General features: G+C 41.5%; 1 protein-coding gene across 1 annotated transcript; it reads right to left on the reverse strand.

Annotated features, from left to right (window-relative positions):
- LOC102171763 (olfactory receptor 8S1-like) lies at positions 418-1404 on the reverse strand. The gene has a single exon (XM_018049027.1). It carries the CDS (start codon positions 1354-1356, stop codon positions 418-420), a length of 939 nt encoding a protein of 312 aa, XP_017904516.1. The 5' UTR covers positions 1357-1404.

Consider the following 19591-nt stretch of genomic DNA (forward strand, 5'->3'; position numbering starts at 1 on the left):
CAAATGTCATTCTCCCAATCTGACATTTTATTATGAAGCATTTATCAAATACAGGAAGAATGATTTGAATCTTTTTTTATGAATCATTTTAAGTAGAAATTCTTGTGACTTTTATGCCTTTTGAGAATTTGAATAATCCCTGTTTTTTCCCCCCTAATAATCATGTTTTATTATTGATGGGCTTTGTTTAAGTGTTTCTTTACATTGTGTCCCACTTCGGTACAGCATAGAATTTCCAAATAGGGTCTCAAAAGTGAGGGTTCCTTTGTAATCATTACCTGGGATGTTCAGGGAAGCTGTGTGTTCTTTCCTGAGTCCTACTTGACTCTGTGTAGGGGGAGAGGTTGGAAACAGAACAGGAGGGAACACAAGAAGAAATTTAGTCTTTCCAGGTATGCTGGGTAAATGTGACTTAGTTCAACCTGTGCAATAGTGCAGATATTTCCCCAAAGTCCTTTTCACAGCTCCCTTTACCTCCTTGCTTTTGAAGCTGTAGATAAGGGGATTCAGCATGGGTGGGATCACACTGTATTGTAAGGAAGAGAGCAAATCCAGGGAGGAACCAGACGAAGGCATGAGATAGCGAAGCATACCTGACCCGAAGAACAGGATCACTGCGATGAGGTGGGAGGAGCAGGTGGAGAAGGCCTTTCTCCTGCCTGTGGTGGAGCTGATGCTCAGGATGGTGGAGACAATGCGAGCATAAGAGAAGATTATTGGGAGGAAGGTTCCAAATCCGTGGAGTAAGATTGAGCAGATCAAGATACTGATATTGATGGAGATATCAGAGCAAGACAGGGGGAAGAGGGAGGGCAGCTCACAGGTGTAGTGGTGGATAGTTTGGGCCTCACAGAAGTCCAGGTTAACAGCCAAAAGCACAATGATGACTGCATCAAGAGAGGCCAGACCCCACGAAATCAACACGAGCCTCACACAGAGCTGGTTGCTCATCACCTGGCTATAGAGCAGCTGGTGGCAGACTGCAGCATAGCGGTCATAGGCCATGGCAGAGAGCAGACAGACTTCAGTCCCTGGAGCAATAAACACAAAGAAGACCTGAGCCAGGCAGCCCTCTATGGAGATAGTCTTCCTCTCAGACAGGAGGTCCTTCAGGAGCTTGGGCACAGTGACAGAGGAGAAGCAGAGGTCTAGGAATGATAGATTACTCAAGAAGAAGTACATGGGCATGTGGAGGTGGGAGTCAGCCTTGATCAGCAGCAGCATCGTCAGGTTCCCCATCACGGTCAGGAGGTAAATCACCAGGAAGAGCGCAAAGAGCAGAGCCTGGATGTGGGGGTCGTCTGACAGCCCAGTGAGGATGAGCTCGGTGATGGTGCTGTGGTTCCTCAAGGCCATTTGTGGAGGCTGTTTCCTTGAAGGACAATAGAAAGAGAAATGAGATCACTTGTCATTGTCCCTTTCCTTTATGTCATCATCATTCTTCCTCACCATCCCTCCCTGGTCTCCCCGAATACTGTGTGATAACATCTCAAACTTGTCCTCACTGCGTGTATGTTGATTTTTTATATTTGTTTTTGTGTCATAGTCTTCACATACTTCAGAGAATCCTATTCTTTTTCCATAGGGTTTTAACTGAAAAAATGATTGTATCTGGCTCATCTACTCATATATAGTATTTCATTTCAGTTGAATTCTTCATATAGTTTAGAAATCCTTATAATCATTTAGTTTTGAAAACCATTATCTGCAGCAGTTGTTCTAAGTCTTCTCTCAGCTCCTTGTTCCCCCAATCATTATTTCTTTGCTCATGGTCACCTAGTAGCTTTTAAATTTAATAGGATATTAATTTTTAATGAGATTTTTATGTATAGGGTCCATACTTAATCCCTTTCTATTTATTCTTACTGTGATTTTGTCATTTATTTTGGCAGTCACTCATGTCCATTTTATTCATGATGAAACTGATATTCATGAAGATTTTATAATGACACGTTGAGAAACAGTATAAGAACCAGGAAATGAATTCCTTTATTTTGGCTAAGTCAGATCTAATTTTAGTGCATGGCATCATAGACTGTTTTCCTACTCTTACAGTTGGAGTTCATCTTTGTTTTTCCTTAACTTTTCAAAGTTTTAACTTACTTTTGATGTTAGATTGGTTTGTATTTCCCTCTGTCTATGTTTATACTACTTTTCTCTACTTCAAATGTCCTCCTTCTTAATTTAGTTGATCTACATTCTCATGGCCCTTCCAGCCTGAGCTTTTCTCTTGTACCCTGTCTTGATTGCTCCCTACTGCTCTCTGTTCAAATGCTAGGTTCCCTGTGTTATGTCAGAGTCTGAAATTTGCTTCTTTTCTCATTTGATGTTTAACACACATCTCAGTTTTTCCCTCCACACTGTGAACCCCTTGTGAACATGGATCCCATCATAATAACAGCAATCATAAGCCACCAGTTCTTATACTTCATTTCCATTCTGTGTTAGCTTCAGTTATGCCTTTAGTATGAATCTAGAAACTTCTATATGGTATTTCATGGGTGTCTCAGACCAGAGTCCCACACCTCCAAGCATAATTTCCTTCCTTTTTTTCCAAATAGCACTAATGCCTGGCAAAAGTTCTGCTACTGAATTTCAAGGATGCTGTTATTAACATGGATCATGTTATTTCATGTCACTGCAAAATTCCTGATGATATATCACTCTTTAGAGGGTACAGACCTTTTGCAATAATGGAAGAAGCTCCTTCCAGTTTTGATATGGGTGCATTATTCCTTTATTGCTCTTTGAGGGTTGGATGAAATGTTACTACAGTTTTTTCTTAACCGTAATTTTCATCCTCTTGCCCTTGGTCTCACTTAGTTGTTCATGAGGACCAGGATGGTGAGCAGTACATTTAGGAAGGGATGCTATACTCTGGATAATTTTGAACCCTAATTCATAGTTCTTTGTACCAGGGCATGTCTCATAATATGAAGATTCCTGCCTGTCTTGGTCATTTTAGGCTGACTGACCAGTTTTCTTCTTTTGTTTAGCACTCTACCATCTAACTCAAGGTAACTTTCTGAATTCACAAAAATGTTAAAATTGCTTTTTTTCACAGAGCACCTGTTTTTGGTCACTCTGTCCTTGCCAGCAATCTATGACCATAAACTGAATAATCAGGAGAAGCTTAAATTTTGATCACATTAACAAAGCTATCAGCTTAAGCCCATCTTAAATTAGTGAATGTTACCTGGGGGTCTGGACAAACAGTGAAATGCTTACCTTTGTGTATCTGTAGAACCTGGATCCAGTACTGATGAAGCATTGGCAACTGAAGAATTTACTTTTGAGGATTATGCATGGATAAATACATAAATATTGTTGAAAGCAAAACTTTCTCATGAAACGTATTAAAGCAAATTAAAATAATGAATTGGACTTAGTTTTTTTTTTTTTTTCAAAGCTTAACTATTTTAAAGTACCTCAATTATTTGGATATTTTCAACCTATTCTGAAAATTGTGTTCATCATTCCACCTTTATTCACAGGGAGACCTGACCACAGTGTCCATGGCAGACTCAGGGCCTCACAGTAGGTAAGAATATATCTGGAATCTCTTGTATTTAGTCAGTGTGGTATTTCTAGAGAACTCTTTTCACTCTTCTCTTGCATCCATATTTACTGTGCATGAAGACATCAATTGCTGCATTGTGTGATTTAGAGGGTATCACAGAGAAAGGAGGTGACCTAACTTCCCCATCCTCAGTTCAGTTCAGTTCATTCACTCAGTTGTGTCCGACTCTTTGCGACCCCATGAATTGCATCACACCAGGCCTCCCTGTCCATCACCAACTCCCGGAGTTCACTCAGACTCACGTCCATCGAGTCAGTGATGCCATCCAGCCATCTCATCCTCTGTCGTCCCCTTCTCCTCCTGCCCCCAATCCCTCCCAGCATCTGAGTCTTTTCCAATGAGTCCACTCTTCGCATGAGGCGGCCAAAGTACTGGAGTTTCAGCTTTAGCATCATTCCTTCCAAAGAAATCCCAGGGCTGATCTCCTTCAGAATGGACTGGTTGGATCTCCTTGCAGTCCAAGGGACTCTCAAGAGTCTTCTCCAACACCACAGCTCAAAAGCATCAATTCTTGAGCACTCAACCTTCTTCACAGTCCAACTCTCACATCCATACATGACCACAGGAAAAACCATAGCCCTGACTAGACGGACCTTAGTCGGCAAAGTAATGCCTCTGCTTTTGAATATGCTATCTAGGTTGGTCATAACTTTCCTTCCAAGTAGTAAGTGTCTTTTGATTTCATGGCTGCAATCACCATCTGCAGTGATTTTGGAGCCCCCCAAAATAAAGTCTGACACTGTTTCTACTGTTTCCCCATCTGTTTTCCATGAAGTGATGGGACCAGATGCCATGATCTTCGTTTTCTGAATGTTGAGCTTTAAGCCAACCTTTTCACTCTCTACTTTCACTTTCATCAAGAGGCTTTTTATTTCCTCTTCACTTTCTGCCATAAGGGTGGTGTCATCTGCATATCTGAGGTTATTGATATTTCTCCCGGCAATCTTGATTCCAGCTTGTTTTTCTTCTAGTCCAGCATTTCTCATGGTGTACTCTGCACAGAAGTTAAATAAGCAGGGTGACAATATACAGCCTTGACCTACTCCTTTTCCTACTTGAAACCAGTCTGTTGTTCCATGTCCAGTTCTAAGAGTTGCTTCCTGACCTGTATACAGATTTCTCAAGAGGCTAGACAACACCTTACACAGATGTAATCAGTTTCTTTAAACCCTGATAAAATCTTTCCTTTCAATTCTGGATCAAAGCATTCAGTTACAAGTTTTCATTTACTTACCAAGTGGATGATACTGGCTTCACTTCAGGCTGAACTGTGAGAGGCTGAGTCTGATTTTTTACAAGAGTGAAAATATGAGAAAACTATGGAAAGTGAAGGGTGGGGCAGTTGATCATGGTGAAGGGTAAACTTTGTGAAAAGAGAATTTCAGAGATGTCCTAGACAAGCCTTGCCCACAGTAGTTGTTTACAGACATTTTTGGAATGAATTCATGCATTAATGATGTGTGTGTGTAGGGTCAGTCTGGACAGGTTGGCTCAAGGGACCTCAAAGCTTAGGGGCAAATTCAGACTTTATGTGCATGAGGGAGGTATTTGATCAGCAGAGAAAGATAGAAATGTTAGAATTGGTCAGAGACTGAAGACAACTTCACCCACTGGAGATTGTTCTCAGAGCTGTCTGCTTCTATGCTCCCTCACACTATTCACACTGTCTCCATGGGAATCAGATCTGTTTAAGTAGCCAGAAATATCTCCTGCTACCACCCTAATGGAATTCTTGCCAATTAGGGGGAATTAGTAGCCCTAGAAATCCAGTATCTATCTGTGACACCTCATTCCAGGTGTCAACTTTCTGCAGTGAGAGGATTTATGCCCAGGTTGTAAGATATACTGGCCCTCAGTGTTATGCGTGGAGGGAAGAGAGAAATTTCTGATAAGCTGTGCAAGGCAGCGGAACAATTGGAACAATTGCATCTTTGGGAGAGTAGTGATACCTGGGTTCTCCAAGGAAAGTACCATTCCAAGGAGTGGGAAGTTACCATCTCTAGCTCAGCAGCCAGGGATGGGCATAGTAGGAACCTCAGACTTTTGAATGAATGGAATGTGTCATCAAGTGACTGTGGTTAGGAGTGGAGGAGAGGATCATCAGCAGATTAAAACTCATAGAGAACTTTCCAGAAATGAAAATATGGGACCATCAGAAAATGAAGGAGGATATTACTGGGTTTTTGACATTTTCGGTGGGAATAGCTCCAGAGTTTTCTGTCTTTCCTTTCACAGGTTGACACATCAGTGGTAAAGTCTCTCCATGGGAGAACCCGTGTCACAGGAGTTTGATACTTGATATACCAGATGGCCTTTTCTTTTTGTTGCCAATGAATAATGAGCATTTGAGTAGTTCTACTTCTCAGTATTGGAAATATCACAGATTCTGGATTATTCTTCTGCATATCTTAAAGAAGTATCATTCTGCAATACTGGCCACTATATGAAAGGAGAAAAACAGTCTTACTAAAGAAGCTCAAATTCTGTACAACTCACATACATTTCACTTTCATGCACTGGAGAAGGAAATGGCAAGCCACTCCAGTGTTCTTGCCTGGAGAATCCCAGGGACGGGGGAGCCTGGTGGGCTGCTGTCTATGGGGTCGCACAGAGTCGGACATGACTGAAGCGACTTAGCAGCAGCAGCACCGCATACATTTCTTGAAAAATCTTCTCTTATGACATCAAGTGCAGTAATGTGCCTTCTTTTCATTTATTTCCTTTGTGGTTCTGAATGCTACTCTGAGGGCACCACTTAAAGAACTTTTTATGGAACCAATCAGATGGCCATCTGTGCTCATGCAGTCACAGAGGGGTTGGGTCATGCACCCAGGGGAAGCTGGGCCACTGCCCTGTATTCACTGAAGTCTCGGTCTGATGCCAAACTTTGGACTCACTAAGCTCACAGATTTCAGTTAACCAGAAAGTCAACTTTATTAGGAGGCACACAGGATCCTCTTCAGGGCCGTGGTTGAAATTTCTCACTTAAGTCAATCATTGAAAGCCTGGAAGAAGCTATTATTAGGTTGTTAGTCACTAATCGTCTCTGACTCTTTTGTGACCCCATGGACTGTAGCTCACCAGGCTCCTCTGTCCATGGGATTTTCCATAGAAGAATGCTGGAGTGGGTTGCCATTTCCTTCTCCAGGGCATCTTCCCAACCCAGGGATTAAACCTGGGTCTCCCACATTGTAGGCAGCTTCTTTACCACCTGAGCCACCAAGGTTAGCTGGGGCAGAAAAGGGGAGAATAAGAAATGGATTAAAAATAAATAATCTGCTGAAAAAGGGACATTTTCCTAATGACCGCATGGGACTGTGAAGGCCCTTTAGGAATTCTCAGTGGCTCGGAGGTATGACATATCACTGAACTCCAGGTCATTTTCTAGTGTAGATGAGAGTTTTTTTTATACATCAAGATTGTTCTTTACATTGATTAAATGAGAGGAGATAACCCCACCTAGGAAAATTATTGGGCCTTGGTTTTGTAGAGTTTCTATAGTTCAAGCATACAATGAATTTTTAAATACTAAGTTAAAAAGTTAATAGTTCAAGAATATAATGAATTAGTATTAATAATTTCTGCCATATGCTATTAGAATGTCTAAGGTCAATTTAGTCATTTCTTTTTGATTTTTCTGAGATATGTTAGATTACATTATCAACATTTGAATGGATTTGCATACAACTAAAAAACACAGAGGACGTACATGTCTCTTAATTTAATTAATGCCGTGTATGGCCAACAGATATTTATTCATTGGGTACTTTCTCATTTTGTTGTCGTGTACTTGGTACTGACAGCTGATGGGCTTCCTGATAAATAATACATGTTTCTTGTCATTCATTTAAGCCCTCCTAGATGGAAATTAGGGGCTTCCCTGATAGCTCAGTTGGTAAAGAATCCACCTGCAGTGTGCCTGGGTTCAACCCCTGGGTTGGGAAGATTCCCTGGAAAAGAGAAAGGCTACCCACTCCAGTATTCTGGCCTGAAGAATTCCATGAAATGTATAGTCCATGGGGTCGCAAAGAGTTGGATACGACTGAGCGACTTTCACTAACTCACTGGATGGAAATATGCATTATTTTTGCAGTTTTATCCTTTGAGAGACATTAAATCCAGTCCTAACTCATTCTTTAATATTTGACTTCATGTTAGCGAATTGATACCTCATTTCTAAGAAGCAAACATTTCCCCTTGTAATAGAAGTCAGTTGGGTTTGATTTTTGTTGTTTGGAAAATGTTGCTCATGGACTGTATTGCATCTGTAAATAAGAGGTATACATGAGATGAGAGCCTTACATTACTGACATTTTTGAACTTGATGTTATTTGTGAGAGAAGAACTCTTTGTAGTTGCCAAGGAAACAGGTGGTTGAGTGATGGCAGTTTTATGTAGGCTTATTGGGAGTCGCTCCCCTGATAGCTCAGTTGGAAAAGAATCTTCCTGCAATGTGGGAGACCTGGGTTCAATCCCTGGTTTGGGAAGATCCCCTGGAAAAGCAAAAGGCTTTCCACTCCATTTTTCTTGGGTTTCCCTTGTGACTTAGCTGGTAAAGAATCCGTCTGCAATGTGGGAGACCTGGGTTCGATTCCCGGTTTGGGAAGATCCTCTGGAGAAGGGAAAGGCTACCCACTCCAGTATTCTGGCCTGGAGAATTCCATGGACTATACAGTTGCAAAGAGTTGCAAAGAGTCAGACAGGACTGAGCGATGTTCACTTTCACTTTCACTGTTGGGAGTAGGAGAAAGGAAGAGTTAGGTGAATGAGGTTACTTTTCAATCCTCCAGTTAATCCAGGGTGGTTCTACTTTACTCACTTCTGTTTTTGTCTTTATATAAGTTTTTAAAATATAATGCTGTAAGTTCATTATCTTTGGATATTGCACATTTATACATTGAATACTGTGAAGTGAAACAGAAGGTGGGAAGTATAAGTGATCATATATAAGTAATGAAGTCATAGAATATCAGTGCTGGTTAGGCTGATAAGTTAAAAATATGTGTATTATCCCTTAAGAAACAATTGAAACAACAATAAAAGTTTATATGGCTAATTGTCCATTAGAAAAAATAATAAATAGTTGTAAATCTATGAATGATGCTATGAAGTAAGTGGCAATCCCTAACCATATATTTGTTGAACAGACCTGAGGGCCTCTTCCATTTTTGTGAAGAGAAGTGCTAATATCTTGCTTTCCTACAACACAGATTTATTCAGAGTTAAAACATGTTTGAAGAAGTTCGATCTGTTTTAACGATTTTTTTTTTCTTAAATGAGGAAATGAAACTGGCTTATAGAAGATGAGACCATTGCAGAGCATGGTATTCATGCGTTAGGTTTTTCTGATGTTCACAGTTTAATTTATGCCACCAACCAGGCATCAAACAGAAGAACTGTGAAGAGTTTCACGTTATTAGTGTGTATAATGTATTCAGTTCAGTTCAGTCGCTCAGTCGTGTCCGACTCTGCGACCCCATGAATCGCAGCACGCCAGGCCTCCCTGTCCAACACCAACTCCCGGAGTTCACTCAGACTCACGTCCATCGAGTCAGTGATGCCATCCAGCTATCTCATCCTCTGTCGTCCCCTTCTCCTCCTGCCCCCAATCCCTCCCAGCATCTGAGTCTTTTCCAATGAGTCAACTCTTCGAATGAGGTGGCCAAAGTACTGGAGTTTCAGCTTTAGCATCATTCCTTCCAAAGAAATCCCAGGGCTGATCTCCTTCAGAGTGGACTGGTTGGATCTCCTTGCAGTCCAAGGGACTCTCAAGAGTCTTCTCCAACACCACAGTTCAAAAGCGTCAATTCTTCAGCACTCAGCTTTCTTCACAATCCAACTCTCACATCCATACATGACCACAGGAAAAACCATAGCCTTGACTAGACCGACCTTTGTTGGCAAAGTAATGTCTCTGCTTTTGAATATGCTATCTAGGTTGGTCATAACTTTTCTTCCAAGGAGTAAGCATCTTTTAATTTCATGGCTGCAATCACCATCTGCAGTGATTTTAGAGCCCCCCCAAATAAAGTCTGACACTGTTTCCACTGTTTCCCCATCTATTTCCCATGAAGTGATGGGACCAGATGCCATGATCTTCGTTTTCTGAATGTTGAGCTTTAAGCCAACTTTTTCACTCTCCACTTTCACTTGTATGGGGATGCCACAATAGGTATTTCAATAAATATTTATTGCTTGAAGGTATAATTGAATGTACTCTGATAGTGGAGATTATGGTGGTGAATAATACACAGTTGACCACCCCACTCCAGTGCTCTTGCCTGGAAAAATCCCATGGACAGAGGAGCCTGGTAGGCTGCAGTCCATGGGGTCGCCAAGAGTCGGACACGACTGAGTGGCTTCACTTTCACTTTTCACTTTCATACATTGGAGAAGGAAATGGCAGCCCACTCCAGTGTTCTTGCTTGGAGAATCCCAGGTATGGGGGAGCCTGGTGGGCTGCCGTCTATGGGGTCGCACAGAGTTGGACACGACTGAAGTGACTTAGCAGTAGCAGACCCTTGAAAAAAGTGGAGTTAAGGGTGAGAGAACAAACCCTCCTCACAGTCGAAAACCAGTATTTGTTTAGTTGCTCAGTTGTGTCCGACTCTTTGCGACCCCATGGACTGTAGCCCACCAGGCTTCTCTGTCAATGGGGATTCTCCAGGCTAGAATAGTAGAGTGGGTTGCCATGCCCTCCTCCAGGGATCGAACCCAGGTCTCCAGCACTGCAGGAGGATTCTTTACCATCCAAGCCACCAGGGAAGTCCAAAATCTAGTATATTTGGCCCTTTATATCCTTGGTTCCACATCAGCAGATTCAACCAAATGGGGATTGTGTACTACTGTAGTAGTATCTAGTGAAAAAAATCTGCATGTAAGGGAACCCATGTAGTTCAAACCCATATTGTTCAAGCGTCAACTGTAATACCAGGAAAGAATGAAGGGTATTAAAATAAGATTCCCAAGGACAGATACAAGGGGAATAGCATCACCTAAAGAGGTAGTTTAAAACGTGGAAACTGCAAATAGACTGGTGGAGTTGTCTTTAGAATCAGGAGAGAGAGCCAGGAGATTCAAAAAGCAAAGTCTCTGAACTTTCCTGGTGGTCCAGTTGTTAAGACTTCACCTTCCACTGTAAGGCGTGTGGGTTCAATCTCTCAGGGAGCTAAGATCTGGCATGCTTTGTGGCTAAAATAGAAAAACATAGAACAGAAGCACTTGTGTAGCAAATTCAATAAAGACTTTTAAAAAAAGGTCCATATAGAAAATGTGTTTTTTTTTTTTGAAAAAGCAAAGTTTCAAGAGAAAGAGATCATCTGTAGTGCCAAACTGTATCAACGCAATTAGGATGGAAGAATCTAGAGGCATTAGGTGAAGAATTATCCCTTGAGACTAAGTCCATTGCTTTAAATAAGTTTTTTTCTGATGCTCCCCACCCGAATTATTTTATTATCTATCATCAGCTGGCTTAAAGCTCAACATTCAGAAAATTAAGATCATGGCATCTGGTCCCATCACTTCATGGTATATAGATGGGGAAACAGTGGAAACAGTGTCAGACTTTATATTTTTAGGATCCAAAATCACTGCAGATGGTGATTCCAGCCATGAAATTAAAGATGCTACTGCTTGGAAGGAAAGTTATGACCAGCTTAGCATATTGAAAAGCAGAGACATTACTTTGCCAACAAAGGTTCGTCTAGTCAAGGCTATGGTTTTTCCAGTGGTCATGTATGGATGTGAGAGTTGGACTGTGAAGAAGGCTGAGTGCCGAAGAATTGATGCTTTTGAACTGTGGTGTTGGAGAAGACTCTTGAGAGTCCCTTGGACTGCAAGGAGATCCAACCAGTCCATTCTGAAGGAGATCAGCCCTGGGTGTTTTTTGGAAGGAATGATGCTGAAGCTGAAACTCCAGTACTTTGGCCACCTCATGGGAAGAGTTGACTCACTGGAAAAGACTCTGATGCTGGGAGGGATTGGGGGCAGGAGGAGAAGGGGACGACAGAGAATGAATGGCTGGATGGCATCGCTGACTCGATAGATGTGAATTTGAGTGAACTCCGGGAGTTGGTGATGGACAGGGAGGCCTGGTGTGCTGCGATCCATGGAGTCGCAAAGAGTCGGACACAACTGAGCGACTGAAATGAACTGAACTGAATTCTACTAGTACTCTGCACTGAGTGTGAAATTGAAATTACACTATTGTGATATAATAGTTAAGTGTTTATATATCTGCTGTTCTCTTTTAAAGGCAATGTCTCTTTTAAATGCTGTGTCTTTATTCATGTTTGTGTCTTGACAGTACCTCGATGGTGAATCACTTTAACAGATAGGAGAGAGATAAGGCTGAAGGCAGTAGAGTTGAGAGGGGATTGCTATTTATTTTATTTTTAAATATGAGTAACATGGGCACATGGATACTTGTAGAAATGAAAATGTAACCAAATGCAGATTTGTGCACCCAACATATAGTGAGGCCAAACAATACAGAAACATTGGAGTTTGGAGCAGAGAAAAGTTGATTGCAGGACTGTGCAAGGAAATTGGTGGCTCATGTCCCCCAAACCCTGAACCCTTCAAAGGCTCTCAGCAAAGCATTTTTAAAGGCCAGGTGAAGGAGGGGCATGGTGGTGGTTGCAAACTTCTTGGTGCAGGAATCATTTGTTCTTGCATCTGTCCACGTAGGTCAAGTCGTATAAACAGTAACAAAATGAATCTTATTCTTTATTCTGCAGCTTTTTATCTCTATATGAATGTGATCTCGGAGAGGCAGCAGTGAGCAGTGGCTTGAAGTGAGACTATAATTCCCTCCCAGGAATTGGACCTACGTAGCACAGAGTTGGAAATGACTGAGCGACTTCGCTTTCACTTTTCACTTTGACGCACTGGAGAAGGAAATGGCAACCCACTCCAGTGTTCTTGCCTGGAGAATCCCAGGGACGGGGGAGCCTGGTGGGCTGCCGTCTATGGGGTTGCACAGAGTCGGACACGACTGAAGCGACTTAGCAGCAGCAGCAGCAGCAGCTGGATGAAAACCAGAAATCCTAGCTGCCAGCCCACCAGGGGCTAGAGGCTAGAAGCAAAGTTGCTCCCGTTGAAAAATACATTTCTCAAGGAGGAAAACTGTAAAAGCAGGTATAAAGTTTGTTATTAGAGACATAGCACAACAAGTGGGAGAGCACATAAAGAAACATTTTGTTTAGTTAAGACAGAAGCAAGGCAGAGATACACACTCTGGAGAGTAAGGATGTGGGCTTCCCCACTAATGAGGAGGAGCAGAGTAAAGAAGTAGTTAAGTCACTTACATGGGGCAGTTCTGCGGGGTCTTTGTTTATCTTTGGCCAAGTTGTTCTGGGTCTTTGTTTACATTTGGCCAATTATCTAGTTTCTTTTTCCACCCCTAATCGTCCCTAGGGTCCTCTCCAATATGTGTGCACAACTTTTTTCCAAGATGGATTCTAACCCAGGGGCCTCTGGTCGTGGATTGCCATCACTAACTCTGGGTGATGCCCCCCTCCTTAATACACAGAAGAATTGTACAAAAAAGATCTTCATGACCAAGATAATCATGATGGTGTGATCACTCACCTAGAGCCAGATGGTGGAATGTGGAGTCATGTGGGCCTTAGAAAGCATCGCTACGAACAAAGCTAGTGGAGGTGATGGAATTCCAGTTGAGCTCTTTCAAATCCTGAAAGATGATGCTATGAAAGTGCTGCACTCAATATGCCAGCAAATTTGGACAACTCAGCAGTGGCCACAGGACTGGAAAAGGTCAGTTTTCATTCCAATCCCAAAGAAAGGCAATGCCAAAGAATACTCAAACTACCGCGTAATTGCACTCATCTCACACGCTAGTAAAGTAATGGTCAAAATTCTCCAAGCCAGGCTTCAGCAGTATGTGAACCATGAACTTCCAGATGTTCAAGCTGGTTTTAAAAAAGGCAGAGGAACCAGAGATCAAATTGCCAACACCCGCTGGATCATGGAAAAAGCAAGATAGTACCAGAAAAACATCTATTTCTGCTTTATTGACTATGCCAAAGCCTCTGACTGTGTGGATCACAATAAATTGTGGAAAATTCTGAAAGAGATGGGAATACCAGACCACCTGACCTGCCTCTTGAGAAACCTGTATGCAAGTCGAGAAGCAACAGTTAGAACTGGACATGGAACAACAGACTGGTTCCAAATAGGAAAAGGAGTATGTCAAGGCTGTATATTGTCACCCTGCTTAATTAACTTATATGCAGAATATAACGTGAGAAACGCTAGGCTGGAAGAAGCATAAGCTGGAATCAAGATGGCCAGGAGAAATATCAATAACTTCAGATACACAGATGATACCACCTTTATGGCAGAAAGTGAAGAGGAACTAAAGAGCCTCTTGATGAAAGTGAAAGAGGAGAGTGAAAAACTTGGCTTAAAGCTAAACATTCAGAAAACGAAGATCATGGCATCTGGTCCCATCACTTCATGGGAAATAGATGGGGAAACAGTGGAAACAGTGTCAGACTTTATTTTTTTGGGCTCCAAAATCACTGCAGATGGTGATTCCAGCCATGAAATTAAAGATGCTACTGCTTGGAAGGAAAGTTATGACCAACTTAGCATATTGAAAAGCACAGACATTACTTTGCTAACAAAGGTCCGTCTAGTCAGGGCTATGGTTTTTCCAGTGGTCCTGTATGGATGTGAGAGTTGGACTGTGAAGAAGGCTGAGTGCCGAAGAATTGATGCTTTTGGACTGTGGTGTTGGAGAAGACTCTTGAGAGTCCCTTGGACTGCAGGGAGATCTAATCAGTCCATTCTAAAGGAGATTAGTCCTGGGTGTTCTTTGGAAGGACTGATGCTAAAGCTGAAACTCCAGTACTTTGGCCACCTCATGCGAAGAGATGACTCATTAGAAAAGACTCTGATGCTGGGAGGGATTGGGGGCAGGAGGAGAAGGGGATGACAGAAGATGAGATGGCTGGATGGCATCACCGACTCGATGGACGTGAATTTGAGTGAACTCCGGGAGTTAGTGATGGACAGGGAGGCCTGGCATGCTGCAATTCATGGGGTCTCAAAGAGTTGGACACAAAAGAGCGACTGAACTGAACTGAACTGAAATCTGTCTAAATATAGTTGGTAAACATGGGTAAAAGGGAAGGTCAAATATTCTTTAAGAAGTTGAAAAGTAACCAGTAATCATTAACAATTAATGTGGGCTTCCCTGGTGGCTCAGATGGTAAAGAATCTGCCTGCAGTGTGGAAGACCTGGGTTCGATCCCTGGGTGGAGAAGATCCCTTGGAGGAGGGAATTGCAACCCACTCCAGTATTCTTGCCTGGAGAATCTCAATGGACAGAGGATCCTGGTGGGCTACAGTCCATGGAGTTGCAAAGAGTCAGACATGACTGAGTGACTAAGCACAGCACAGCAATATGGGTCAAGTACTATTTTAAGTTTTTAATGTATTAAGGGTATACTTTAATCAATATAACCAACCTATAAGTAGGTAATATTATCAACCTATTTTATAGATTAGGAAACCAAGGCAGGAAAGGTTCAGCATCATGCTCAAAGTCATTTAAGTAAAAATAGCAGAGCATAGGACCATGAGTGAGTGATAGTCACTTGGTCGTGTCTGACTCTTTGGGACCCCGTGGATTGTAGCCTGCCAGGCTCCTTTGTCCATGGAATTCTCCAGGCAAGAATACTGGAGTGGGTTGCCGCTGAGTTTTGGTTAAAGCAAAAGACTGCTGCCTAATCCCCAGAGACAAAGACAGCATACTCACCTTTCTCCTACTCTAAATCAGGGAGTCTTATTATCTTTTAAGTGCTTTTTGAGGTTCATCAGCAGAAAAGATCTTGGCCTTTATTTCTATGACTGAACTCATTTTCAGTTATCTGTATGCACGCCACAAAGTTCATCATCTTTGTTTCTTGGCTATAAATGCAAGATGTTTTCCATAATATCAGTACCATCATACCTTAGCTTGATGGGCTGTGTATGTTATTTTTTTAAAATCTGTAGCCTCAGGAGTGGAACTATATGACTTTATTTTTTATGTATGACAATAATTTATCTTTCAAACTGTCATTTAGGTGTGATACCGAAGCTTAGTCGAGTTCCTTGATTAAGAAGGCAATGACATTTAGTAATTTCTCATTTAAAATTGAAAACTTATTATAATTCATGATTTTCACCTTTTTGTCTCTTTCCAGGCGTTAGTGTTATGCTCCTGGTCTGGCACGGACTGTGACGTTTTTGAGGAGTAGAATCTGTTTCTCAGCGTTTGTCCTTGTCCTGTGCTGTTCTCCTACTCCACAAGTAAGTCATCCCTTCTTGTCCTCAGGCATTTCCCCCGCCCCTCTCTCTCTGGGAAATCTATCATGATGTGAATCTTCCCCATTCATTTTCTGGCAAGACTGGGCATTCTGATTCTTCTCATTCAATTACATCTTACTCCCCTCATGGGGCACTTTGCAGGCATTTGCTCTTTCATATTAAGCTTATAGCCTTGGACCTCTAATAGGGAGCTATTCTCCCCCTCCCTTCCCATGCATTCTAAGATCAAGGAAAGTCAGGAGAATGTCTCCTGGTCACTTACTTTGTGAAGGGACCTATGCAAATCAAAATGGAGCCTAATAAATGCTTTCTGCTTCTGTAACTCAGTTTGCCTCTAGCATGATCCTGTAGATCATGTAGTTTTGGGGAAATGGAAACTTACAACCATGCTAGGAACTTAAGCTTATCTCACTCACCCTGCTTCTTGCAATTACCCAGTCCCTGTAATCTTGCTTAGCCATGCTTGTCTGTGTGAAGGTCAGGCAGTTCCCCACCCCCCTCCCCATCCTGTATGCCTAAAGTAACCAATAGAAGATATAGAATGCAAACCCGGAATTGAGATTCCATAAAGGAATGGTACACCAACAGTTGGGGCTCAGAGCTTGGAGTGTTGACTCCTCTGGGCCACCAGTGTGATAAACCTGAGCTCTCCAACGCTCTTGAGTGTTGCTTTGTTTCTCAACAGCCAGTTTCTGCAACAACATCTAATAATTCATACTGCCTTTTCTGGTCTTGGTTGGAGTGTAACTCCTTTGTCCAAGGGATTCTTCAGGCAAGAATACTGGAGTGGGTTGTCATTTCCTTCTCCTGGGGATCTTCCTGACCCAGGTTCAAACTCTGGTCTTTTGGCATCATATGCCGAGTCTTTACCATCTGAGCCACCAGGAAAGCCCCCTTGGTTGTTATACAAGACCAGAAAAATCTCTGTAGTTAATTCTCACAGGGATTTACATCTTTCTGATCTACATGTAGAAGGAGGACTCAGTTCTCCTTCACATTTACATCTCCAAACTTAAAGAAGGGGGAATATTTATTACACACAAATGTCTCAAATATTGTCCAAGGATGGAAAGCAGAATGACAAGAGACCCATATTTTAAATACTAACTCTCCTGAATTTTCTCTTTTCTCTCCTTCCCTGTTTAGTGAGGGAATGCCTAGTTGTGTTCTCTTTAAAATGTTTTTGACCTTTTCAACTTAAGATTCCAAAGATTTTTATGTCTTTGTTCTCTGTTTTCTCTATAATTGGGCAAGAGGTGTGGATTTAGGGGAGTAAGTGAATTAAAGGATAAGTTGGAAGGAAATATCACAGTTCTATGAATACTTTTCAACACATCCTCTCAAATGCTTTCCAGTTGTTCATTGCCACTTGATCTGCTCGCTAGATTCATGATAGTGATAGATCAGTTATTATAATATCATAACAGCAATCAAGCTTATCACACAAATGCTCATTTCCCTAGCTATTCATGCAATGACTTTCACTTCTTTCATATATTTAATTGCTATAGATATCATTTGCTTTTTATAACCTGTTGACAAAATTGATTGAGAAGTCCTATTTCTCTTCTGTTTTTATGTTTTATCCTCTTCTGTTTTTCTTTACAATTTTGCCATTTCTTATAGACAAGAATGCTAAAGTTTTGGAGGGATGTATTTACCTCTGCAGACTGTTTTTCAGTTCCAAAATTCTTTGAATGGATTAACTTATGCTGGGAAGGCTGGAAACTGGAGTTCATTTTGGTTGACAATTTGGTAACACAAATCAAATTAAACTATACCGAAACCAAACCAAACCAAATGAAATTTAGAGTAGCTCACCTTAGAGTGGTGGGAGAAAGGACAGGTTTTAGATGTGCTAAGACATCTATATGTGTTTTTCTGCTCAATCTCACCTCTTCTTTTTTCTGTTTATGTCCTCTAGAGGCATCAGTCTGAATGAGACTGATGACTGGGCCAAATACTGGGAAGGGTTGGAGCAAGAGAAATCGCACCATTGCTAGTGATGTTGTCCTATCTTTCACGCTTTTCCTTTTCCTTTTGGGAGTTGATGGATACTTTCTGGGTGTATGAAAAAATATATGAAAGTTAATTAATTTAAAGTATTGTTTATTTCATTCACTTAAGTGTGGAATAAATCTAATCCAGTAAATCAGAATTAAGGTAGAAAAGCCTAAGCTTTCTGAAAATTCCGCTGATTTCTGTCCGTAAACCACTATTATCACATTAAAGATGATTGTTCCTGGGCCAAGGTTGGGACTGTGATTTCCTGGCTTATTTCCTCTCCCACATTCATCCTTACCACAAGCAATGCAGTCCTTCTTAAAAGGGCTCTTAGGTTTTTTGTTGGATTGCTCTCATGGATAGGAGATTTAGTATAGGTATCTAGGCGCAGAGTGCCAAAAAGTGACTTGAAGTCCTTTAGATTCCCTATCTTTTCAGCACCTTCATTCTTTTCTAAAAATTAATTAATTAATTTTAATTGGCAGCTTATTACTTTACAGTATTGTGAGCACCTTCATTCTTTGATCACAGATGTATTTTCACATGTGGGAGAAAGTGACAATTTAGGAGATTAGGATTAACATATATTGTTGTTGTTCTTTATTTGCTAAGTCATGTCTGACTCTTTTGTGACCTTGTGGACTGTAGCCTACCAGCCTCTTATACGCTACTATGTATAAAATAGATGATTAGCAAGGAACATACAGTAGTATACAGCAGTATAGCACAGGGAACTATACTCAGTATTCTGTAATGACCTGTATGGGGAAAGAAGCTGAAAAAAATGAATACGTGTATATGTATAACTGATTCACTTTGCTGTACCCCTGAAACTAGCACAACCTTATAAATCAACTCTACTCCAATAAATAGAAAATGCTGTTCACAGTCTGTCATGAAATACATTGCAGTTTGCTACACCTTTTATATAGAATTTTCAGATTCTTCACTGTCAGGCAAGATTTTTGGAAGGCCAGAGATAGGAAGCATTCTAAGAGCGGGAGGTCATATGACTATTCTGGTTGGGGACTTTACCTGGCCTTTTATTTTTCCATCGGTGAACCAGGAAATGAAGTGTTAACCTGTTTTAAAGGTCTTTAAGTATAAATTAAATTTATTTTCACTTATTTACTTTTTGACCACTCTGCACGGAATACTGGATCTTAGTTTCCCGACCATGCACCCTGCAATGGAAGTACAAATTCTTAACCACTGGATTGCCAGGGAAGTCCAAAGTATAAATTGAAGGGTAACCCAAGATGATGACTGAATTAAGAGGCACTATTCTCTATTTTAGGCTTCCCTGATGGCTCAGAGGTTAAAGCATCTGCCTGCAATGCAGGAGACCTGGGTTCAATGCCTGGGTCGGGAAGATCCCCTGAAGAAGGAAATGGCAACCCACTCCAGTATTCTTGCCTGGAGAATCCCATGGGCGGAGGAGCCTGGTGGGCTACAGTCCACGGTGTCACAGAGTCAGACACGACTGAGTGACTTCACTTTCACTTTCACATTTTCTATTTTATGACCAAGATTTAAGAATTTGTTTTCTAAGTGTTAATGGAAGAGGTATCAATGTTATTATGAGTCTGTTAATTTATTAGCACCTGTCCTGATTTGTGAGGAGGAACACTTTTTCACTGACTCCAGCAATGGCTCTCTAGGTCTTTC

This window comes from Capra hircus, chromosome 5 (assembly GCF_001704415.2).
Source record: "Capra hircus breed San Clemente chromosome 5, ASM170441v1, whole genome shotgun sequence".
In the NCBI taxonomy this organism is placed as follows: Eukaryota; Metazoa; Chordata; class Mammalia; order Artiodactyla; family Bovidae; genus Capra; species Capra hircus.